The sequence below is a fragment of the Onychomys torridus genome, chromosome 5, assembly GCF_903995425.1.
Source record: "Onychomys torridus chromosome 5, mOncTor1.1, whole genome shotgun sequence".
NCBI classification, from domain to species: Eukaryota; Metazoa; Chordata; class Mammalia; order Rodentia; family Cricetidae; genus Onychomys; species Onychomys torridus.
Window position 1 is genome coordinate 48174566 of NC_050447.1, and position 19975 is coordinate 48194540.

The 19975-nt window shown below is 52.0% G+C and overlaps 1 protein-coding gene across 2 annotated transcripts; it reads left to right on the forward strand.

Annotated features, from left to right (window-relative positions):
• Positions 1–317: 317 nt before the first annotated feature.
• Kiaa0513 (KIAA0513 ortholog) lies at positions 318–19280 on the forward strand. 2 transcript variants are annotated; one of them, XM_036188337.1, is made up of 12 exons: positions 318–777; positions 3801–3900; positions 4588–4661; positions 6052–6122; positions 7429–7624; positions 8449–8489; positions 8999–9077; positions 11514–11591; positions 12658–12687; positions 15394–15474; positions 15738–15832; positions 16721–19280. In XM_036188337.1, exons 1-12 carry the CDS (start codon positions 449–451, stop codon positions 16768–16770), a joined length of 1224 nt encoding a protein of 407 aa, XP_036044230.1. In that variant the 5' UTR covers positions 318–448; the 3' UTR covers positions 16771–19280. The 2 variants fall into 2 exon arrangements, with proteins under 2 accessions (XP_036044230.1, XP_036044231.1); XM_036188338.1 differs by lacking the exon at positions 12658–12687.
• The last annotated feature ends 695 nt before the right edge of the window (positions 19281–19975 follow it).

Here is a 19975-nt window from a genome sequence, read left to right on the forward strand (position 1 = left end):
AAATGAGGGGCATTATGCTCTGGTGATGGCTCTGGTTTGGCTGGCTGGAGCATGTGGAGTTGTAGTATGCTGCTTACTGGGAGGGGTCCTGATGCTGGTGTCCCTGAGCACCTATGGCCTGCTACCACATGGCAGCAAAGTGCACATAGGAAACAGACACTGACTGGTGGCATCCCAGATTCTGTAGGTACAGAGATTATCGTCAGTGCAGGAAAAATGTGACTCATTTTTTCCTCAGGTTGATTTGTGATCAGTGACTTTCCTTGGGGGACTGGCCTTCTCATAGTGACAGTGTTTATGTCTGTTTCCACTCCAGATGCCATAGGGCCTCGGAGCTGCTAGAGACTCAGCCTTGGTGGTAGCCAGAGGCTCCCAACATACTTGTGCGTGCTTCCAGCTTCAGGAAACTGCTCAGGCTGTGCCCATCCTGTTTGGCAGCCCAGTCACCATGGAGGCCCCAGAAGTCCCTGTGGGCTCCCTGATTGACTTTGGGACTGAACCACCTACGTCCCCTCCCCTGGAGGCAGCATCTTCAATACTCCAGGACCCAGATGGCTCCCTGGGTGATGGTGCATCTGAAAGTGAGACCACTGAGTCTGCAGACAGTGAGAATGACATGGGCGAGTCACCCTCACACCCATCCTGGGACCAAGACCGCCGCTCTTCCTCCAATGAGTCCTTCTCCTCCAATCAGAGTGCTGACTCAGCCCCAGATGAGGAGACCCTGGCACTTCGAGAATTTATGCGTAGCTACGTAGAGAAGATTTTCTCTGGAGGGTAGGTCCTCTGTGGGAAGGAGGGTAGGTCCTCTGTGGGAAGGAGGGTAGGTCCTCTGTGGGAAGGAGGGTAGGCCCTCTTTGAGAAGGAAGGTAAGCCCTCTTTGGGTTGGGTGTTAAACCTTCTTTGGAATTGGAGGGTAGACCTTCTAAGGACATTAGCCTGCTGTCAGGTCCCAGGGACCTGCTTCCTACTGTAGGCTACAGTGGCCATCCCAGGCTACCTATAAAGTCATATTGGGGGTTTTTAAAGAGTTCCCAGCCCTGTGAGGGGTTGAAGATTTAGCTCAGTGGTAGAGTGCTTACCTCACAAGCACGTGGCCCTGGGTTCAGTCCTCAGCTCTGGAGGAGAAAAAAGATAAAGATTTCCCAGTCCTGGACTCCACCCCGGACCAACTAATACCTGTTCCCTGGAGCAGCATGCCATGTATCTACAGGCTGTTTGTGACTGTCTGGGGGCAGCATATTGACAACTCTTAATTGGGATGTCAGGACCAAGAGTGGCCACAGAAGGAGTGGTCCTTAGCCTGGCCAGGCCTATGTTCCCTGCTTGTCCTGGTCAGCACTGGAATACAGACTCAGTTCATCTGTTTCCCCTAAGTTTTCTCACTTTTAGTGAGTGGTTCTGCCTAGGCCTCATAGGATCAAGGAAGCAGATAAGAGACTGTCTTCCATGGTGTCTTCAGTAGCCTGTATGGTATGGGCTGTGCCCTTATTGCCACAGAGGCAGAGGATGCAGTAGAGAAACAAATGGTAAGCTCTGTTAGCTATTGACATGTCATTTCAGAATTTCTCTGTGTATTCTTTTTCCTGAGGGTATTGAGGATTATCTTAGTTACTTTTCTATTGTTGTGGAGACACCATAACCAAGGCAACTTATAAAAGAAAACATTTATTTAGGACTTACAATTTCGGAGGATGAATCCAGACAGTCATGGTGGAGAGCATGACAGCAGACAGACAGACATGGCACTAGATCAGTAGCTGATCATTTATATCTTGACTCATAAGACAGAGAGAGGTAACTGGGAATGGTGTGGGCTTTTGAATCTCAAAGCCCACCCCTAGTGACACACCTCCTCCATCAAGGGCATGCCTCTAATTCTTCCCAAACAGTGCCACCAGCTGGGGACCAAACATTTAAATATATTAACTACAGAGGCCATTCTCATTCAGACCTCCACAGGGATAGAATTTCCAAGCCTCATCCATGCTAGGCAAGTGTCTTATTATTGAGCTACTCCCATAGCCCCTCTGCATTCTTAAATGTATGTGTATAAGTGTGTGTGTGTGTGTGTGTGTGTGTGTGTGTGTGTGTGTGTGTGTGTGTGTGTTTGGCTCTGGTCTGTATAGTTATACCTGTGTGTGGAGGTGTGCATGCCTGTGAGTATGCAGAGGACAGAAGGTGATGTCTGGTATCTCCCTTATTCTCTCTTCACCTTTTTGAGAGAGGGTCTCTTCTGAACCTGAGGCTCCTTGGTTTGGCTAGTCTGGCTGGCTAGTGAGCCCTCAAGATGCTCCTGTCCCTGCCCCCAGCACTGGAGTTACAGGTGTGTGCTAGCATGTCTAGCTTTTATGTGGGCGCTGGGATCTAAACTCAGGTTCTCTGCTTACCAGCTGTACCACTTCCGCAGCCCTGCTCTCTGCATTTTAAACTCTGGTCTCGGTGGGGTTGCTGCCTCCACTCTGCACCCCCAGCTCCACTGATACTAGTCTTACTTTGTTGTTGCTTTGTCCTCCCAGCCACTGGGCATGTCCAGAGAAGCTTCTCCAGCTGTCTCAGAGCCTTGCTGGTCAGGACGCTGCACTTATTCCTCCTGTAACTAAATTCAGAGTGATAAAGGCAACAGAATCTGGTCACCCAGCCTCCTGGTGGAGTCTACAGGCAGCTGATTCCTAAGTAACTGTTTCCTTGAAGTCTCTTCCTGGAACTTATCTGTCATAGAATAATTTTCAGGAATCAGTTCTCACTTTCCACCTTGTTAAGGCAGGGTCTCTCTTGTTATACCACTGCATGGCTCACTATAGACTAGCTGGCCCAGCAGATCCAGCTTTTTACATGGGTTTCCAGAATCAAACTCAAGTCATTGTGCTTGCCATCTCCTGACTCTATTGTGGTTCTTGAAGGAATAGAATAGAGGAACCAACAACAGAGGCCTAGGAAGCAGATGTCTGGGGCTAGAATCTGGCCTGAGCAGGGAATGTCTGGGTGGCACCCTTAGCTCTGCCTCCATGTCTCTGTTAAGTGGTGCCTCAGCTGGGACAGGGTGGTAGGTGGCAGCCCAGAATCACGGGGTCCCAGGTCTAGTCACTGATGTGTTAGCAGCTACAGCAGCTTGCCAGGGGTTAGGTTCTTCATGGACCAGCACATGAACATCTCCTGAGTTGGTGGAAATGCAGGGCTTCAAACACTGTAGCTCCACTGGGTGTGCACCTGGATTCTATCAAGCCTATCTTGTGGAGATAGTCTACTCACAGCTATGGTCTTGGGGTTCATAGTGTGATGGTCCACTCTCATTAAAACCAATACAAATTAAAAGCAAAACAAATGTCTACCTGTTAGGCTATGGCTGTGGCTCATCTGGCAAAGTGCTTGCCCAGTGTGCATGAGGCCCTGGTTTAATCCCAAGCAGTGCATAAACTAAGCATGGTGGCATATACTTGTGATTCCAGCACTTGGGAGATGGGGGCAGAGGATGAAGAGGTCAAGGTCATCCTTGGCCATATAGCAAGTTTGAGACAAGACTCAAATAGAGACCATTATCTGAAAATATATATAATGTATATTGTATATTTATAATATTTTAGATGATATGTCTTATATTGTAATTCATACATTATATTAATATATAACCAATTAATCAATAGATAATATATTCATATTTATATGTGTTTTTATATGATTAATAATATTATTATTGTCTGTTGACAAACCCATAAGTACAAATTATATACGCCAGCCAATCCTCAGCCTTCTGTTTCATTTTCTTCTTTAAATTTGAGGAAAATGTTTGCTATTCACAGGGAGGACTTGGACCAGGAAGAGAAAGCCAAGTTTGGGGAATACTGCAGTGGTGAAGATGGGAAAGGCCGTGAGTGGTTCGCACGGTTTGTGAGTGCACAGGTGAGTGCAAGGTGGGCAAAAAGGACCAACAACCTACCTGCTCAGTGCCACTATGGTGAGGAGAGTGGAGGACATAAGCCGTGGAATGAAGTCAAAGACACCTGAGGCAGGCTATAAAGGCCTACCCCCTGGTTGGAAGCTCTACTTTGGAAGGAATAAGGACTATGGCAAGCTTGGAAAGTCTCCCCAAATTCTTTTTCATAGGCGAGCATGTGGGCTCTGTCCATGCATATTTTTATTAAAAACCTGTAGTATTCAAATTTTGTAAAAGATAACATTTTCAAGGTTGTGAAAGGCAGGTAAAACCAAATGTATTGAGAAAGCTTGGGAAGATTCACAGCTTGCACATTCCCATTATAATAGGGATGTGTTCTTCATAGAGTTAGAAAATGCAGAAAAGAGTAATTAACAAACCCAGGAAGAGCCAGTTGCCATTGGGGTTTAGTCACTCCCCACTTCTCCACGGAGAAACTTTATGATCCTGCGAGAGCAGGAGAGCACCTTCTGGGCTCCAGTGCAGAGGGCCCCGGGAAGTGCCTGTGTCCTGCCCAGAGTCCTGGCAGAAGAGAAGATGCCATTGGGGCCCATCCAAGAGGCATGGAGACGTGCAGAGTGACAAGCCTCCAGCCTTGCTGAACTGCGGTATGTCACCAAGTCCTGCTGATTTGCCTGGTTCTTTCTGCACAGCGCTGCAAGTCCAAGTGTGTGTCTGAGCCAACCTTCTACCGCCTGGTGCAGTCCTTCGCAGTGGTGCTGTTTGAGTAAGTGGTGTCCTCCCCAAAGCCTCCTGCGGCTGTCCTTCACACTTTCCCACCATGATGAGCCAGCTGTGAGTAACGGCCACACCAGCTGTCGCCCACTCTTGGCTAGAATTCGTGACCAGCATCTTCTGGGAGCAGAATAGTGGGCTCCCTCCTGCCCTGATGGAGATGGGGTTGTTCTGTTTGCCCTTCTCCTTCACAGTGCAGAGTCTGTAGCTGGACTAGTATAATTTCCTCCTTTTAAAGCCTCTTCCTCTCCATTTATGTGCTAAGTTGAATGGCTGTGTGACTATCCCATTAATATTTGGTTGTAGTCTTTAGCATACCACAGTATAGTAAGACTGGTCCTTTGCATTTGTAAAATGCCACTCAGTATGTCACTTTCTTGTATACAGTAGTTTGTTTTGATTTTCAACAAGTGACATGAAGGGGCATGAGTATCTATCTACTGTGGTTCACAAGGGCTACCTCTGGACCAGGAGGATAGGGACAACAGTGGCCTGGGGTTTTACAATTTACATGTGTTCACACCCCACCAAACCCCTGAGTCTGAGCCTGGGACTGTCTAGTGGTTCATCTCCTAACAGCCCTCCAGGACATCTGAGCATGTATGTAAGGGACAACACATCCTGATGACTCCTGAGAATAGGAGCAATGGCAAAATGGTCTGGGTCACTGGTGTGGACCAAAGCTTGAGGTGACTCCAGGTCCTGGCCCTGCTGGGGTGCCCTAGGATGAGCTTTGGGCCTTGATTTGATCTTAATGTGAGAGAGCCCAGGCTGAGAGCCACAAACACCTTGCACCTGCAGTGGCTCCCCTGACTATGTGCTGGGTATTCCTGTCACTGCTGTGGCAGTGTCTGGCTCCCCTGACTGTGTGCTGTGTTCCTGTCACTGCTGTGGCAGTGTCTGGCTCCCCTGACTGTGTGCTGTGTTCCTGTCACTGCTGTGGCAGTGTCTGGCTCCCCTGACTGTGTGCTGGGTGTTCCTGTCACTGCTGTGGCAGTGTCTGGCTCCCCTGACTGTGTGCTGTGTTCCTGTCACTGCTGTGGCAGTGTCTGGCTCCCCTGACTGTGTGCTGGGTGTTCCTGTCACTGCTGTGGCAGTGTCTGGGACCTGAGGCTTCTGAAGCACCCTGGTCCTGCTTCATCAGCTTGCAGTGGTGCCTGGTTATGGCGCACACCTTTAATCCCAGAGGCAGGCAGATCTCTGAGTTCGAGGCCAGCCTGGTCTACAGAGCGAGTTCCAGGAGAGCCAGGGCTACACAGAGAAACCCTATTTCAAAAAACCAAAACAACAATAACAAAAACCAAACAAATAAACAACAAAACAGGCTTGCAGTGGGAGTCAGGTAGTGGGGCTCTAGCCAGCTAACCTTGCTCCCATCCCAGGTGCCACCAGATGGACGACTTTGGGCCTGCCAAGAACCTCATGACCATGTGCTTCACCTACTACCACCTGGGTGAGTAAGCCTGAGCAGAGCAGCGGCCCAGGAATGCAGTTGTGTGCTGGTAACACAACATGAGGGTTGGGGATTTAGCTCAGTGGTAGAGTGCTTGCTTAGCAAGCACAAGGCCCTGGGTTCGATTCTCAGCTCAAAAAAAAAAAAAAAAAAAAGTAAACAACATGAAGGGGCACTTCCATCATGACCAGTAGGCTTGCAGAGAGAGGGAGCTGATGTTGGGGACAGGACAAGCAGGCACGGCACTCCTAATGTGGAAGGAGACATGGGCTGTACTTGGGGTCAGGGCTGTCTGTATAGGGAAGGAAATGATAGAAGCAGGAGTGCTGCACGGGGTGGGGGGTGGGGGTGTCCAGGGTTTTTTTTTGCTCCAGCAAAGCGGGATTTAGAGCTGGCCTTCTAAGGGAGCAGCCTGGGATTATATATCCTGGGAAGAGACCAGGGTGGCTGGGGATGATTAAGCAAAGATACAGAGCTGGGAAGTCTCTTTTGATTCATTGAAACACCCAGTGTACAGGAGCTCCAAGGTGTCTCGTGCTGAGCCCTGTAGCATGCCAGCAGAGCCTGGTCCAGCTCCTATGGAAATCTGGGCATGGGTAATTGAGTAGTCCCCTCACACCCTTCTTGCTCAATATTGCTCCACTTCCCTCTGCGTGTGCTCCGGGTCTTCTGCTCCTCGAAACCCCAACTGGCCTGACTGCTATAGATCGTCAGCCTGGCTCTTCACAGCAGGCTTTGTGCTTGTTGGCTACCATCAAGTCAAATGGAAAGGTTCATTCTACTCACCTAGCCAGAGTCTGTGCAAAGATGTACACTTGGCCATTGGAGTTTCCTTGGTGGGGTTATTTCCACTCACTGCTCTAAGGAAGGATTCTGGGTTGCCCCACTCATCTCTCCCCATCCATCTTCTTCCCATATTTACCTGAGGAAGGCACATTCCAGATGCCTTTGAGACAAGGCTGAGTCTCTGCCCTGTACCCCACCCAGGGCAGCCTCTGCTCCTGTTGTTGCCACAGCCTCTCAGACCCGCTGTGTGGCTCTCAGTGTAGACTTCTCTTCTTTCCAGAGCCAGCTCCTTCAGGCCACTTCATAGTTTCTGCCCACTGCTCTGTGCAGTCTATGCTTATTGACCGTCTGGCCATCCTTGTCTGAGGAGCCTGCTAAGCCAGCTGCTTCTGACTGCCCTGTTGAGGAGACTAAGGACAGTGCCTTCTAGTCTGCAGTCCCTGGAAACCACCTTCAGGCACTCTCCCTCTCCTGCCCATGCTGCAAACAACTTCTTACTCCCTTCCTCCCCTCTTTCAAGGCAAACCACACCTGCTCCCTGCAGAGCCCAGGGAGAAGCCAGCTGGCAGCATTGACTCCTACCTGAAGTCAGCTAACAGCTGGCTGGCCGAGAAGAAGGACATTGCTGAGCGGCTGCTGAAGAACACAGAGAACATGAAGGGCTTCTTTGGGGGGCTGGAGACCAAGCTGAAAGGACCACTGGCCAAGAAAAATGAGTGAGTGTGGGATCAGGCCTAAGCTTGTGTGGAGATGAACTTTGGCTTGCCTAGTGTTGGCCCTGCAGCTGCTTTTGAGTCCTGCAGCTGCCAGCTCAGCATGACCCTGCATGACTCCCAGAGCTTCCCATGGTTTCCACGTGCTGCTTGCTTGCTGGCACACAGGGGTCCAGGAACCCTGTTTCTTAGGCTGACAGGCGCATATGGCTTTGTCATTTGGCAATAGGGAAATCACACACCCTGTCCCTCGTTCCTCCTGTCACTGTCATGCAAATTAATATGGGTGAGATCAGGAGGAAGGTCTTGGGTGCCATTGCCTCCAGAGAGGCTGCTCTGGTAGACAGTGAACTTGGTTTTGTTTTGTTCAAGACAGAGTCTTCATGTAGCTCTGGCCGTCCTGGAGCTTGCTATGTAGACCAGGCTGGCCTCAAGCTGGAAGAGAAATGCCTGACTCTGCCTCCCCAGTGCTGGGGATTCAAGTCAAGAGCCACCATGCCTGGCCCCAGAGGGCTCTTGAGATGGGAGCATTGGTCACAGGGGTGCTGAAATAACAGTACAGGGGCAGCCATCCAGGGCCCTGCACTACCTGAGACTTGGTTACAGCCAGGATACACAACTTGTCCCTCCCTGTCCACATAGTGGGCTCAAAGAAAATGGGGCCATGCAGTCTCAGCACCACAGGCCTCAGTCTCCAGACCTATCAATTGCCACTGTGGCACTGATCCCCACCCTCTCTTCAGAGGAGCCACACAGAGAACAGGGCAGTATCTGACAGGAAGTATAGCATGGGCCACCTTTTCACTTTTTGGTCTCTCTCCCTCCAGGGAAGATGAAAACAAACCTAAGGACAGACGGCTGAAGACTGGTAAGAACACGGCTCTTTGGGCTGTCTAGGAAGTGGGGCCTTAGGGAGGTGGGGCCTATGGCCTTTGGTAGAACCTGGGGGTGGGGTGCTATGGCATGGTGGAACCTGGGGGTTGATGCCTGGGGTAAAAGGGTGCCTGTGAAGGAAGGCAGGGCCTACCTCTATGGCCTTGTAACCAAGACACACCACCCAGGACTCTTAAACTGGCCCACCATTAGCCAACTACAGGAACAAGCGAGTTGCACAGGGAAGGCCTTTGCTGCTGCCTTTCTAAACAGACTATGCAGAAACTAATCCTCCACCCCAGGGAGTTAAGCCAGATGTTAGGGGAGGTGCCTCTTCATGGACCTCACTGGGAAGAAGCCCTAAGCGAAGGCTGGCTGAAAGCTTCTTGGAATGTGGACAGTGTAGCTTGATGGCTTTGGGGAGACAGTGCCTGCTGAGTGTCTGTGGGGTCTCCCAACATGGAGACCAGCACAGGCTGCTCTCAGACATCCTTATTCTTGCAGTGACCGTGATCAGCCCCGAAGATGAACAGAAGGGAGAGAAGGTTTACCTGTACACGCATCTGAAGCAGCAGCCCATCTGGTAAGGCCCACCCACATCCTGCCCCAACTGACCAGGCCTAGCTGCTGCCCAGCCCCTCAGCTGCCTGTGTCTCCAGCAAAGGCAGTGGCCATCCTCACCTCTTGGGGGTAGTCACAGTGAGAGGATCGGTGCCAGCAAATCTTAATGGGATGTGGAGAAGACATCTGACTCTCTGTGCAAGTGGGAAGGTACAGCAGCATGGCCATTACGGAAATGCCGTGTGACCAGGCATTCCATTGTGGGTTCATGCAGATACCTACACGGAGATGTGTATGGAGCTTAGAGCACACTGTTCACAACAGTCCCAGTGGGCAAGGCTGGCTGGCTCTAGGGTAGGCATGATGTGGTCTTTCTGCACCATGAATTGTGGAGTAAGCCTGTCCACAGATCACCACCCGTCATTCTCACGGAGAAGGCAGAAGCAAAAGGCCATGAGTCATCTCGTCCTGTTTGTACAGAATGCAGGGCACATGGAGCCACAGTGGAGAAGTGACAGGGGTGATGAGTGACTGCTGTGGGCTTCCTTTGTGGGGCTGGACAGTGGGGAGAGCTGCACGACGGAATACCCTGGAAAATCACTGAGTTTCATGCCTTAGTTGCTTCTTTACACATTTTCTAAGTTACTATTAGGAATGTATTGCTTGCATGTATGTCTGTGCAACGTATGTGCACCTGGTACCCTTGGAGGCTAGAAACAGGCGTCAGATCCCCTAGAACTAGAGTTACAGATGATTGTGGGCTGCCATGTCTGTGCTGGGAATCAGGACCCCTGTCCTCTAGAGGAGCAGATAGTGCTCTTAACCACTGAGCCATCCCTCTAGCCCCTACATACCTTATTTAATTTTCTTGTGCCAGGGCTATCATATACTAAGCCAACACTACCCTTGCACTACATCTCACATTACTGGGTAAACTTCACCGGATGTCAGTTACATATTGTTATTGTGCATACACACACACACACACACACACACACACACACACACACACACACACACACACACAGTTGAAGCAAGAACCAGGGCTGAGCTTTTAGTATGTTCCCCAAAGGTTCATCTGCTCTGGTTCCTGATGCAGTGAAATTAAGATGGTAGGAGCTTTAGAAGTGAGGTCTAGTGCAAGGGACTCGGCCTGGGCACCATCAGGAAGGGATTCAAGTAATCAAGGATGTTGTGAAGCAAGGCTGCCTTATACACTTGGCCTCTCCTATGCCATGTTGGGATATAGCCAGGGATCCTTGCTAGAACCAGTACAAGACTATTGGGACCCTCTAGCCATAAATCTTGAGTCAAATAAATATCTTTTCTGAATATATCATTGTGCTAACATCACCAGGCATTCACACAAAACAGACCAAGACAGCAGCTGTTAGGCGCTCTGGGCGCCTTTAGTGCTGGCCAGAGCCCTGGGGAGCCTCCCATCTCACCTTCACCCATCAGCGAGGAGCAACTCTAGTATTGAATAGAATGCATCAACATGGCTCCTCCCTCTAAGGTCACAGTCCAGCAAGGGCTTTGTGAGAAGTGTGGCTGAGAAAAGCAATGGGAACCCCCAGGGCAGAGGGTTGGGTAGAGGCTAGCAGAGGTCAGCACAGGGAGGCAGATTCTATGCAGCAGAGAGAGGAGGGCCTCACTGGGTCCATATTACCCCAGGAGCTCTGCTGGGCCCTCAGGTTCCTGGAGCTGGTGTAACAAAGGGCCAGAAGCCATTCTTGTGGACCCTGGGTCACATGGTCTCTGTCTCCCACACACTATGCTGTGTAGTCAAAGCTGCCATGTGGCCGTGAGGTAATGAACCTGCTTGTGCAGATGCAGGCCACAAGTCACAGGCCACCCCGATTTTCTTTTTTTCTGTCTTTTCTTTTTTTTAATATTTTGACTTCTTTTTATTTTTAATCCCTTTTATCTCTTACTTTTCTTCTTTATTAATTTACTTATTTTATGTGCATTGGTGTTTTGCCATGGGTCCCCTGGAACTGGAGTTATAGATGGTTGTGAGCTGCTATGTGGATGCTGGAATTGAACCTGGGTCCTTTAGAAGAGCAATCAGTGCTCTTAACCACTGAGCCATCTCTCCAGTCCCCCACCCCTGATTTTCTACAGGAAGAACTGTTTCAGCTTCCATGGTCCTATGACTGTCATGGTGTGTGGCTTCAGGGTTGCTATGTTGGTGAGATCCTGCTCAGTAGGGCAGGGGTCTAGCTGTCCACTTTTCCTTGGAAACCTACTGCTGCGTGCCTGGGCAACTGAACAGGCTGGCTTGCTCCACCTTCCCATGGTCCTCTTCAACTCTCCATCCCCTGCCAGAGCACCACCACTTTAGCTACCTCTCAGGCTTCCCAGACACTCACAAAATGAGAAGCTGTTACTCTTGGGGTAGAGTGTCGGGAGGACCAACTTACTCCTGGGTAGACCTTTACCATGTCTCATCCTGCAGGCACACGTCGAGGTTCTGGAATGCGGCCTTTTTTGATGCTGTCCACTGTGAGAGGCGGAAGCGATCTCCCACCACCAGGTATGGGCCAAGAGTGTCCCCTCCAGCCTTGGGAGAAAGGACTAAGTCTTGGCTCACTCTCCCAAGTCCTTGGGAGCCAGCAAAATGGCTGAGCTGCTGTTGGTTTCCTCCACCCATGTGTCCCAGAGCCCTGCAAGCTGCCTGAGGGGTTAGTGCTCACAGCTTTGGGGTGGGATGCTCAGCTTGCATGGTGCTTCCTGTCCTGGGGCTCTGGCATGACATGGCCTGATCCTCCTAAAAATGCCACCTCTGCCCAAGGGAGGCCATTGGCCTCCACTCCACCCCTCTGTTCACTGTTAGAGTCAAGCCTGGCAGTGCAGCCTCCCCCTAGGGCCGTAGCTGGAGCCTAAGCAGGCCTTCTCAGCTGTGCCCATGCTAGTCCTGCACCTCAGATGCCCTGCAGGACCCTGTTCAGAGAGCAGGGAAAGCAGGGAAGGCTTGTCCCAGTACCGCAGAGGCTCTCTCTGGGAGCAGGCACAGGTTGCGACCCATTCCAGTCAGCTGCAAGGCAGCAGCCCCCATGGAAGGCAGGCCAGCTCTACTGGCCCATCAAGTGTGGGGCTTTGTAGCCAGTGTCTCAGAGCTTCAGTTGACTGTCACTAGGGAGGCCTTGGGCCTTTTGCTGTGTTTGGCAGGGAACAGATGAGCAGAGTGCCATCTGGTCGAGGCTCTTGCGTGGGAAAGTGATTATTTGAGGTAGAACCCTTCCTCAAAGGAGCAGCTGAGGCCAGTGGGAATGAGGTGGCTTGCCTCAAGTCCCATGACCATCTGTTGGGACTATTTCCTGGGGAAACAGAGGGAGCATGGGGTGGACAAGGCCCTAGACTTCTAGAAGACCCTGGGGAGAATTCCACTCTATTTGGAGACTGGGCGGCCTATAGGCATGCCATTGGCTTCTTGCTGAGCTCTCCCAGCTCCTAGGGCTCCATCTGTTCTGGGTTCCCTGTCTCTCTCTGTCCTCTCTGCTCCCACCTAGAATAATCCTCTCTGCTTGCTCTTTTCCATCCACATATCTTGCATGACTTTGACATGTGCCTTTGTTTACCTGTTTCTGCTGCCGCTCCAGAGGGGATGCTGGAGAGCAGGAGGAGAAGAGGTGTGTGTCCACGTGACTTCGTTCCATTTTACAGCTCTGGGGTTCTTTCCGAGGCCACTGCCAGGAGGGGAGGGTGTCCTTGGGGAGGTATGCCCTGTGCTAGGTAGGCTGGTGAAAGGGCCTGACCCAAGACAGATAGAGCTTGCCAGGATCAGAGCATCCTGAGATAGTTAGAAAAGAGAACACTATGAGCCACCCAAGAGGCACACATGGGCAAAAGACTGCTAGCCCTCAGGGGCATGGCACTCTCCATGGGCCCCTCTGTACCTGGGACAGGCACAGGAATCACACTGGTGTAGAAGTGGAGGGTGGTTATGGAAAAGCTGTCCTATTTGCAGCTCCTCCCACTCCCACTGAAGGGAGGTGTTATCTAGTCTGGAGTCACATGGAAGGATAGTTACCCCCTTTCCCTCAGCCACTGGGTATCCAGAAGAGCTGGGGGTAGTCCCTTGAAGCAAAGATGGGCTGCCTTTGAGCCTGCAGGGGTCTGACTCATGTTTCCTAGAAGCCTCTGTGACACATTTTTAGAGTAAAAGCTGTGCCCAGTCATAAAGAGTTGTGAACCCAGGTGGGTTTCCTTGGAGCCTGAACATGCATGTTTTGTGACGATGGTTCACAGCTGTGCTACTCTGGTGATCCTCACTGCTGTGACTCTGCAGTAGCTGGAGGGACATCCAGGCCTGACACCCCTCACAGTAGCAGGGCCCCATAGCTCCAAGTTCTCTCAGACAAGCCAGCTTCCTAGGAGCAAATCATGCCCAAAGACTGGCATTGTCACAACCCCACCCCCACCCCAGACAGCTGAACTGGTCCATGCTACTGGCCCAGTGACCTGTTCTGAGTCCAGCTTTCCAGCTGCCTAGGCCTCACAAGCCTCCTCCTCACTGGAGCCCAAGCAGCTAACTGACCAGCATAGGCCTACTGGAGAGTAGCTGGTGTCACTCAAGTCCCTCAGCCTCCAGCAGCTGTTTTCCTCAGTGACCCCTGCTAACAGAAGATTTCCTTCCATCACCCAGTCCCAGAGGTTTCCATCAAGTGCTGGACACACACACACATAGAGACAGAGACAGAGAGACAGAGATAGACGGACACAGACACAGAGACAGACAGACACACACACATACACAGAGACAGACAGACAGACAGACAGACAGACACACACACACACACACACACACACACACACACACACACACGTAGACAGGGAGAGAGAGCGCTTAGCTTTGTGATCGATGTTCCATGTGTAGGACATTGCAGAAGCCTGAACTCAGCTCTCAGGAAGCAACTAGATAGAAGGCACCAGCCAGGTCAAGGTGCTCATGACCTTCCACTCTTTTTCAGAAGTCAGGTGACACCTCAGTTTTAGTCCTGTCCACAGCAAGGAGAGTCACTTCCTCATGGGGTCAGGCATGAAGGAGCAGAGCTGCTAAGCCACACAACTCAGAGAATGGTTCACTGTGCACATCTGTACACGGCAGGCTGCTGGTGGTACGGGACTGTGAGCACCTAAACAGACTCAGAGCAAGTGTTGGAAGGCTGCACAGTCCCTCCAGTGCATTCTGGGATCTTGATAGCGGTGCTGCCTGAGCATGCAGAAGCTGCAGGTGAACTCCACCCTGCTGAGCTGTAGCAGTGGGTGCCTGGGCCAGGAAGAGCCAGGCCTGGGCTTTTGTTCCTTTGTTCCCTCCCTTCCTTCTCCCTTCCTTCTGCTTCTCCACACTGACTCTCCTTCCTCCATGCTACTTCTTCTCTCCCTGTGCTCCAGTCTTTCTCTCAACTCTCCTTTAGTTAGCTCTTCCATCCTGAGGCTTCTCTTTGGAGGACGTGGGCCCAAGGGAGCTCCTCCTGTCTGAAGCTGTGTATCTGTCCTCGTATGAGTACTAGGGCCTGACTTCATGTGGGCAGTGAGCACAGATACAGGGGCTTCTGTGCCCTCTTAGGAGGGGCTGCTCTAGGAGCCTCACTGGGAAGGGGAAAGCCAGGGTGATGGGTGACATGTGGTGGTCTTGCTGTGGTAGTGGTGGAGGTGTTAGCACAGGCAACTTTGTATGGTACTCCTGGGCCTTCCCTCTACACAGGGCAGGTGGATGCCTAAAGAACACCCCAACCTTACCCAGGTACCCACCCCATGCCATCTGCCCAGTGCAGAGAACAGTTCTTCTTAGAGACTGTCCACCACCCCACTGGCTTTACAGTTTGGGCTGGCTTCATGCTGGCCACATGGTCACAGGCTAATGCCAGGAGGCCTATAGACAGAGTGTGGAGTTACTGTCCCCTCCGTGGTGGGAAACAGCCATGGTGGAGAATTCCTGTGAGGCAGGCAGAGTCTGTGCAGAGAGGACAGTGTGGCTGTCATATGTTCCCAGGCTCCCCATTCCTGAGTCTTCTGTAGATGCTGCCCTGTGCATCTGGTCCCAGGACACCAGGCAAGGTCCAAGCCCCTCTGAGTTTCCTGGCTATGAGAACCGAGGCCCTCTCAGGTCTCCAGGACAACAGAGTGTTGTTAGCTTTGTGGTCTTCACCTTAGGCAGGGAGTAAATGTTGGTATTTGGGGATCCCCAGACAAGTGGCAGGCCCTGGTGGAAGCTACCCCGAAGACAGGTCCCCACGTGTCTAAGAGGCAGTGCAGACTACCAGCTCCACAGAGCAGGGGAGGGAGGGTCCCAAGCCATTCTGAAGCCCATCCTGTCCTTCCTGTGCCCACAGGGAGAAATGGTGTCACATGACCCAGGAGGAGCGGGATGACAGCCTGCGGTTCAATGAGAACATCACCTTCGGGCAGCTGGGGTGAGAGCCGAATCACAAAGCCAGACTGGGCCACCTACCACCTGGGCAGGGTGGTGGAGTGGGTCTGATTTCATAGGAGCACGGGGCTGGGTGGTCAGTCTTTCTCTTGATCCTGGGGCGCAAATTCCAGATAGGAGGTTTGGGTGACATTTTCACCTGACAATGCCCCATGTCCCAGCCATCCCCCAGTGTTAGAGCCCAGTGTCTTGGCTCCCTTTTCTGGGCCAGCAGGAGGATAATGACCACGAGTGTTTCTCCTGCAGCACGTTCACCCACAACATGCTGGCCTTTGGCCTGCACAAGAAGCTGTGCAGCGACTTCCTGAAGAAGCAGGCTGTGATTGGCAACCTGGATGAGGGTGAGCTGGCCTAGGGTATTGTGGGGAGGTGGGAGCCAGAGCAAGCCTTCCACACTGGGGCTTCCCACCCTGCCAGGAAGAGGGCGCCTGTATGGAAACCTGCTTCCCTGGCTTGCCTTCTTTCCCAAATCCATGGAACACAGACTCTGGCTGTGTAGCTGGAAGTCATTTCTGCTGAGGGATGGCGGGAGACATGTGGCACAGCCAGGTCAAAAATGAACGTGGCTCTGGATCCTAACTCTGCATTTGTGCAGAGTGAAACCCTGGCCACAAATGGGTACCTTCTAGAGTGCCATCCGGTTTTGAACCACACCGTCAGGGCTTGGTGGTGGATAGTGGGGGTTCTGAGGCTTCCCGTAGTCTACTGCTCTGCTCAGCAGAGAGCTTTGTGCTGCCATCTCAGCACTACAGCCAGGTTTGTGTGTCAACCATTTGCAGCTGGTGTTCTCCTGGGCCAAGGCCTTATACTCAGACCTATGTTCTGATGAACGAGTGACTCACCCCTGCCCTCATTCCTAGCCAGGAAGAGCAGCTGTGTAGGTACAAGGGCATTTGTAGCCATGAGGCAGCCTCAGTGTCCCTCCCCCTCCACGTGGTCATCAGAGCTCAACCTGCCTTCTGTTGGGTCCCACTCCACACATGACACCATTCCTGTCAAAAGCCATGTTCCTGAGAACAAGGGCCCACTTCCAAGTATGTGCTCCTGAAGACACATACTATTGACAAGGGTTCGGCTCTGAGATGTAGCAAGGAGTGACTGACGACCTAGGGCCCTGTGGCTGACTGTGGTTGTCAGCAGACTTATCCCTGGCCTGCATGTACAGACTGGGCCAAGTCATTCCTGGCCACCAACCATCTCTTCTGGAATAATCCTGTTCTCTCTTCCAGAGCAATACAAGCTGCTAAGTGACCACATTGAACAAATGGCCACAGAATAGGAGGTCAGCACATGCCGCTGTCCCAGGAGCTGTCACCCCAGTGATGACCCTGCATGACACCAGCAGCACCCAGAGCCGCTCCTGGCTGCCCTAGAACTAGCAGTTCAAAGACTCCGGAAGCCTGTCTCCCCTGCCTGTGTCTGCTCCCCACTCTATGTACAACAGCTAAAAATGAGGGACCATCTACCCCCCACCCATCCTTGAGCACCAGGCTTATGAGATGAGACAGAGGATGGAGGAGGCCATAAGCTAGGGTCCCCAAAGTTCCTGCTGAGGGCCAGGGACATGTGGGCATGGAGGTGCAGGAGGGGATCCACACAGCTGTAACTTGAGAACAGAACCACTACTAAGGGCCACAGCCTGCCACTCCTTGCCACAGGACTTTCTGTGAGCATAAGCTGTGCAGAGGGACCATGGAGCCTTCCTGAAAGGTCATGGCTACCTGTTCTTCTCCACTTCCTCATGTGGCAGGAACTAGAAATCACAGGAACTGGAAGAGAACTCAAGGGTTGTCACTTTCCTAGGCGTGAGCATTCTGTCTCAGACTCGAGAGACCTGCCAAGAGAACCTGTGACCTGTCCACTCAACACAGTCTCTCCTTCAATAGCAGACAAAATCCTTCAGTTCCCGGCAGCAGCATTACATGTCATGGACTGCAAGAAGCGTGGGGAATGCTTTCTTCTGGGTGACACCCTTGCTAAGAGTAACTGGTCAGAGCTGGAGCACACAGAATGGATCTGACTGAGTGAGGAGGCCACAGGGAAGCCATGTTGCCTGGGAGCTCCAGCCCATGGCCCTCTCCTGAAAGACCCACAGGGACTTGCCTCCTCTGCACCCACATGCCAAACAAAGTCTGACCCATAGCATCCAGTGTGCTGGCTCCAAAGCTGCTGTCCCCACCCACCCCACCAGTGGCCTAGGTTCCTTCTGTGCCAGCCACTGCCATTCTGGTCACTGACCTTGAACTAGGCCTGCAGGCTCTCCTGTCACCCTTCATCACCTCATTCTCTGTTCCTTAGCCTTCAGTCACATTTAGTCAAGGTCTATCTATGAGCACAACAGTCCTCTTCTGACAGCTGTGGACTCAGCTGCCATGGGCAAGCCTTCCCTGTGGGGAATGTCCCCCTAGGATGTCCAGAGAAGAGAAGGATGGGTAAAGCTTCGGAATGAGCATTTCTTGCATGTTGGGGGTGACCAAGGCAGTTCATCCATCGCTGAGCAATTCCAACAAATGCTGACAGCCAGGTCAGCCCCTGATGACATAGTATGTGTTACTGGGGCCAGCTAGGACACCCACCCCAGCATTAGGACCCCATAACTGTGATGAGATCATCCCTGCAATCCTTTCTAGAGCCTTCCTCAGCAGTGCAAGAGTGGTAGCCTCTCCTTGCTCCTCCCAGTCCTGCGCTAGTGTGAGTTCAGGAGTAGTATGACTTGACTGCAGCAGCAGCAGCAGCTGGGTTGTCTGACTTCTGCCTGGCCCCGTGCAGCCCTGCACAGCCTTAAGGGGAAGAGCATCAACAGTTCCAGCGCGTGGACTTAGGAATACCTTGGAGACTGTTCCATACCAACCTTTTGAGATAATCGTTTAAGGAGGAAGGAAGGATGGCTTTGTTTTGTCTGTCTCTAGCTCTTTATTGCAGATCCAGCCCCATAGAGTTGGGAAATTCTGACTCATGGTAGACCCACATGGCACTGCTAAGGACCTGGTGACCCTCTGAGGACAGGGTGGCCGCTAGTGGGAGCAAAGCTACAGGAGACTGGAGGTGTCCCACCTTCACCTGCAGATGTCCTGTGTTGACAACTAGCTTTGGTGATTGTGTCACATCTGGGAGCCGCTGGCCAGTGTCTCTTGGAGGTAACTAGTCTGCCCCCCACTCCCACCCAGGTATCCTGTCATCCTGTAGTAGCTTTCCCCCAGGGCCCACCAAGCAAGTGTGAACTGCACTCCCTGACAAGCACTCCTTGGCCGCCCTGCTGAGCTCGTGAACCACAAGCAGGTCAAATTACCTGGATAATCCCAAGCAGTATCTCTAGTCTTGGCTGGTAGTGGCCCAGATCTGTACAGGCCCATTAGCAACACACTCAAGCCTTCCTGGCCTGTGACCTTCAGGATTGTGTGAGTCATTACCACTCACAATAGTGTTTATCTTCACAGAAAAAAACGTCCTCTGGTGAGCTGCCACTCTGCTGCGGTCAGCTGTGTTAGGGTGTTGTGGGTGTAGGAGGCAGAGTGTGGTGGCTTCTAGACTGCCTCTGCTGAGTGTCTAGACACAGGCAGAGCCACACTCCGGTATATTGAGAGAGCTGCATTGTGCAACCTGGAAGACCATGATTTTCCCCTTGTCCAAGAAACAACCGGGCTGAGAAGCTCAGTATCTCCAGAGGACCACAGACAAAGCTGCTTTTCAAGCTCCATTCACACAGGAAGGAAGGAGGTCTTCCTGGCTGGGCCTAGTGGACACCTGTAATCCCTCAGGCACTGAAGGCAGGAGGATCAGGAGTTCAGGGTCATCCTCAGCTACATAGGGGGTTCAAAGCCAGCCTGGGCCACATGAGACCTGATGTCAAGAAAAAAACAAAAGCAAAAACCAAACCAAACAAAACAAAAAAACAGTAAAAGGTGATCCTGAGAATGGAGGGTGGGCTTAGAGCCAAGAATTGGCCTGATGCAGATGGGGAACTCACGACCTGCCTTGTCCCAACCTCAGCTGAGAGGAAGCAGTCAGTGTCCTGTCCTTGTTTCTGTAGCCCAGGGACAGTGCAGGGCCCATGGACACCAGAGGCTTCAGGGACAGTGCACTACTGCAGAAACACCTGCCACTCCAGGGTGCTGGTGTGAGGGACCCAAACTTCTCTGCTGGAAACTATATGAAAAGCTAAGGTCTAATTGTGGTGACCTTAGTGGTCCCAGGCCATAGACTCACACTCAACCTTGACCTTCCTGGGTCACACTGACTAGTTGGCTTTTCATTCTGGGCCGGCATAGCTAGAGCAGCTTTATTCCAGTTCCCAGACTGCAGTCAGACAGCCAGGAGGATCCTTGTGTAGGACTCTGGCCCTACAGCCTCTGGGAAACAGTAGGAGAACCCTCCTCAGCAGAGGGTCCTTGGTTCCAGGCTCCTGCCTCCACTCCTCCCACCTTCTCAGCCAGCTCTACAGAGCCCTTGCTAAGGGCTGAGCTGTCTCACCTATGTGTCCTTCA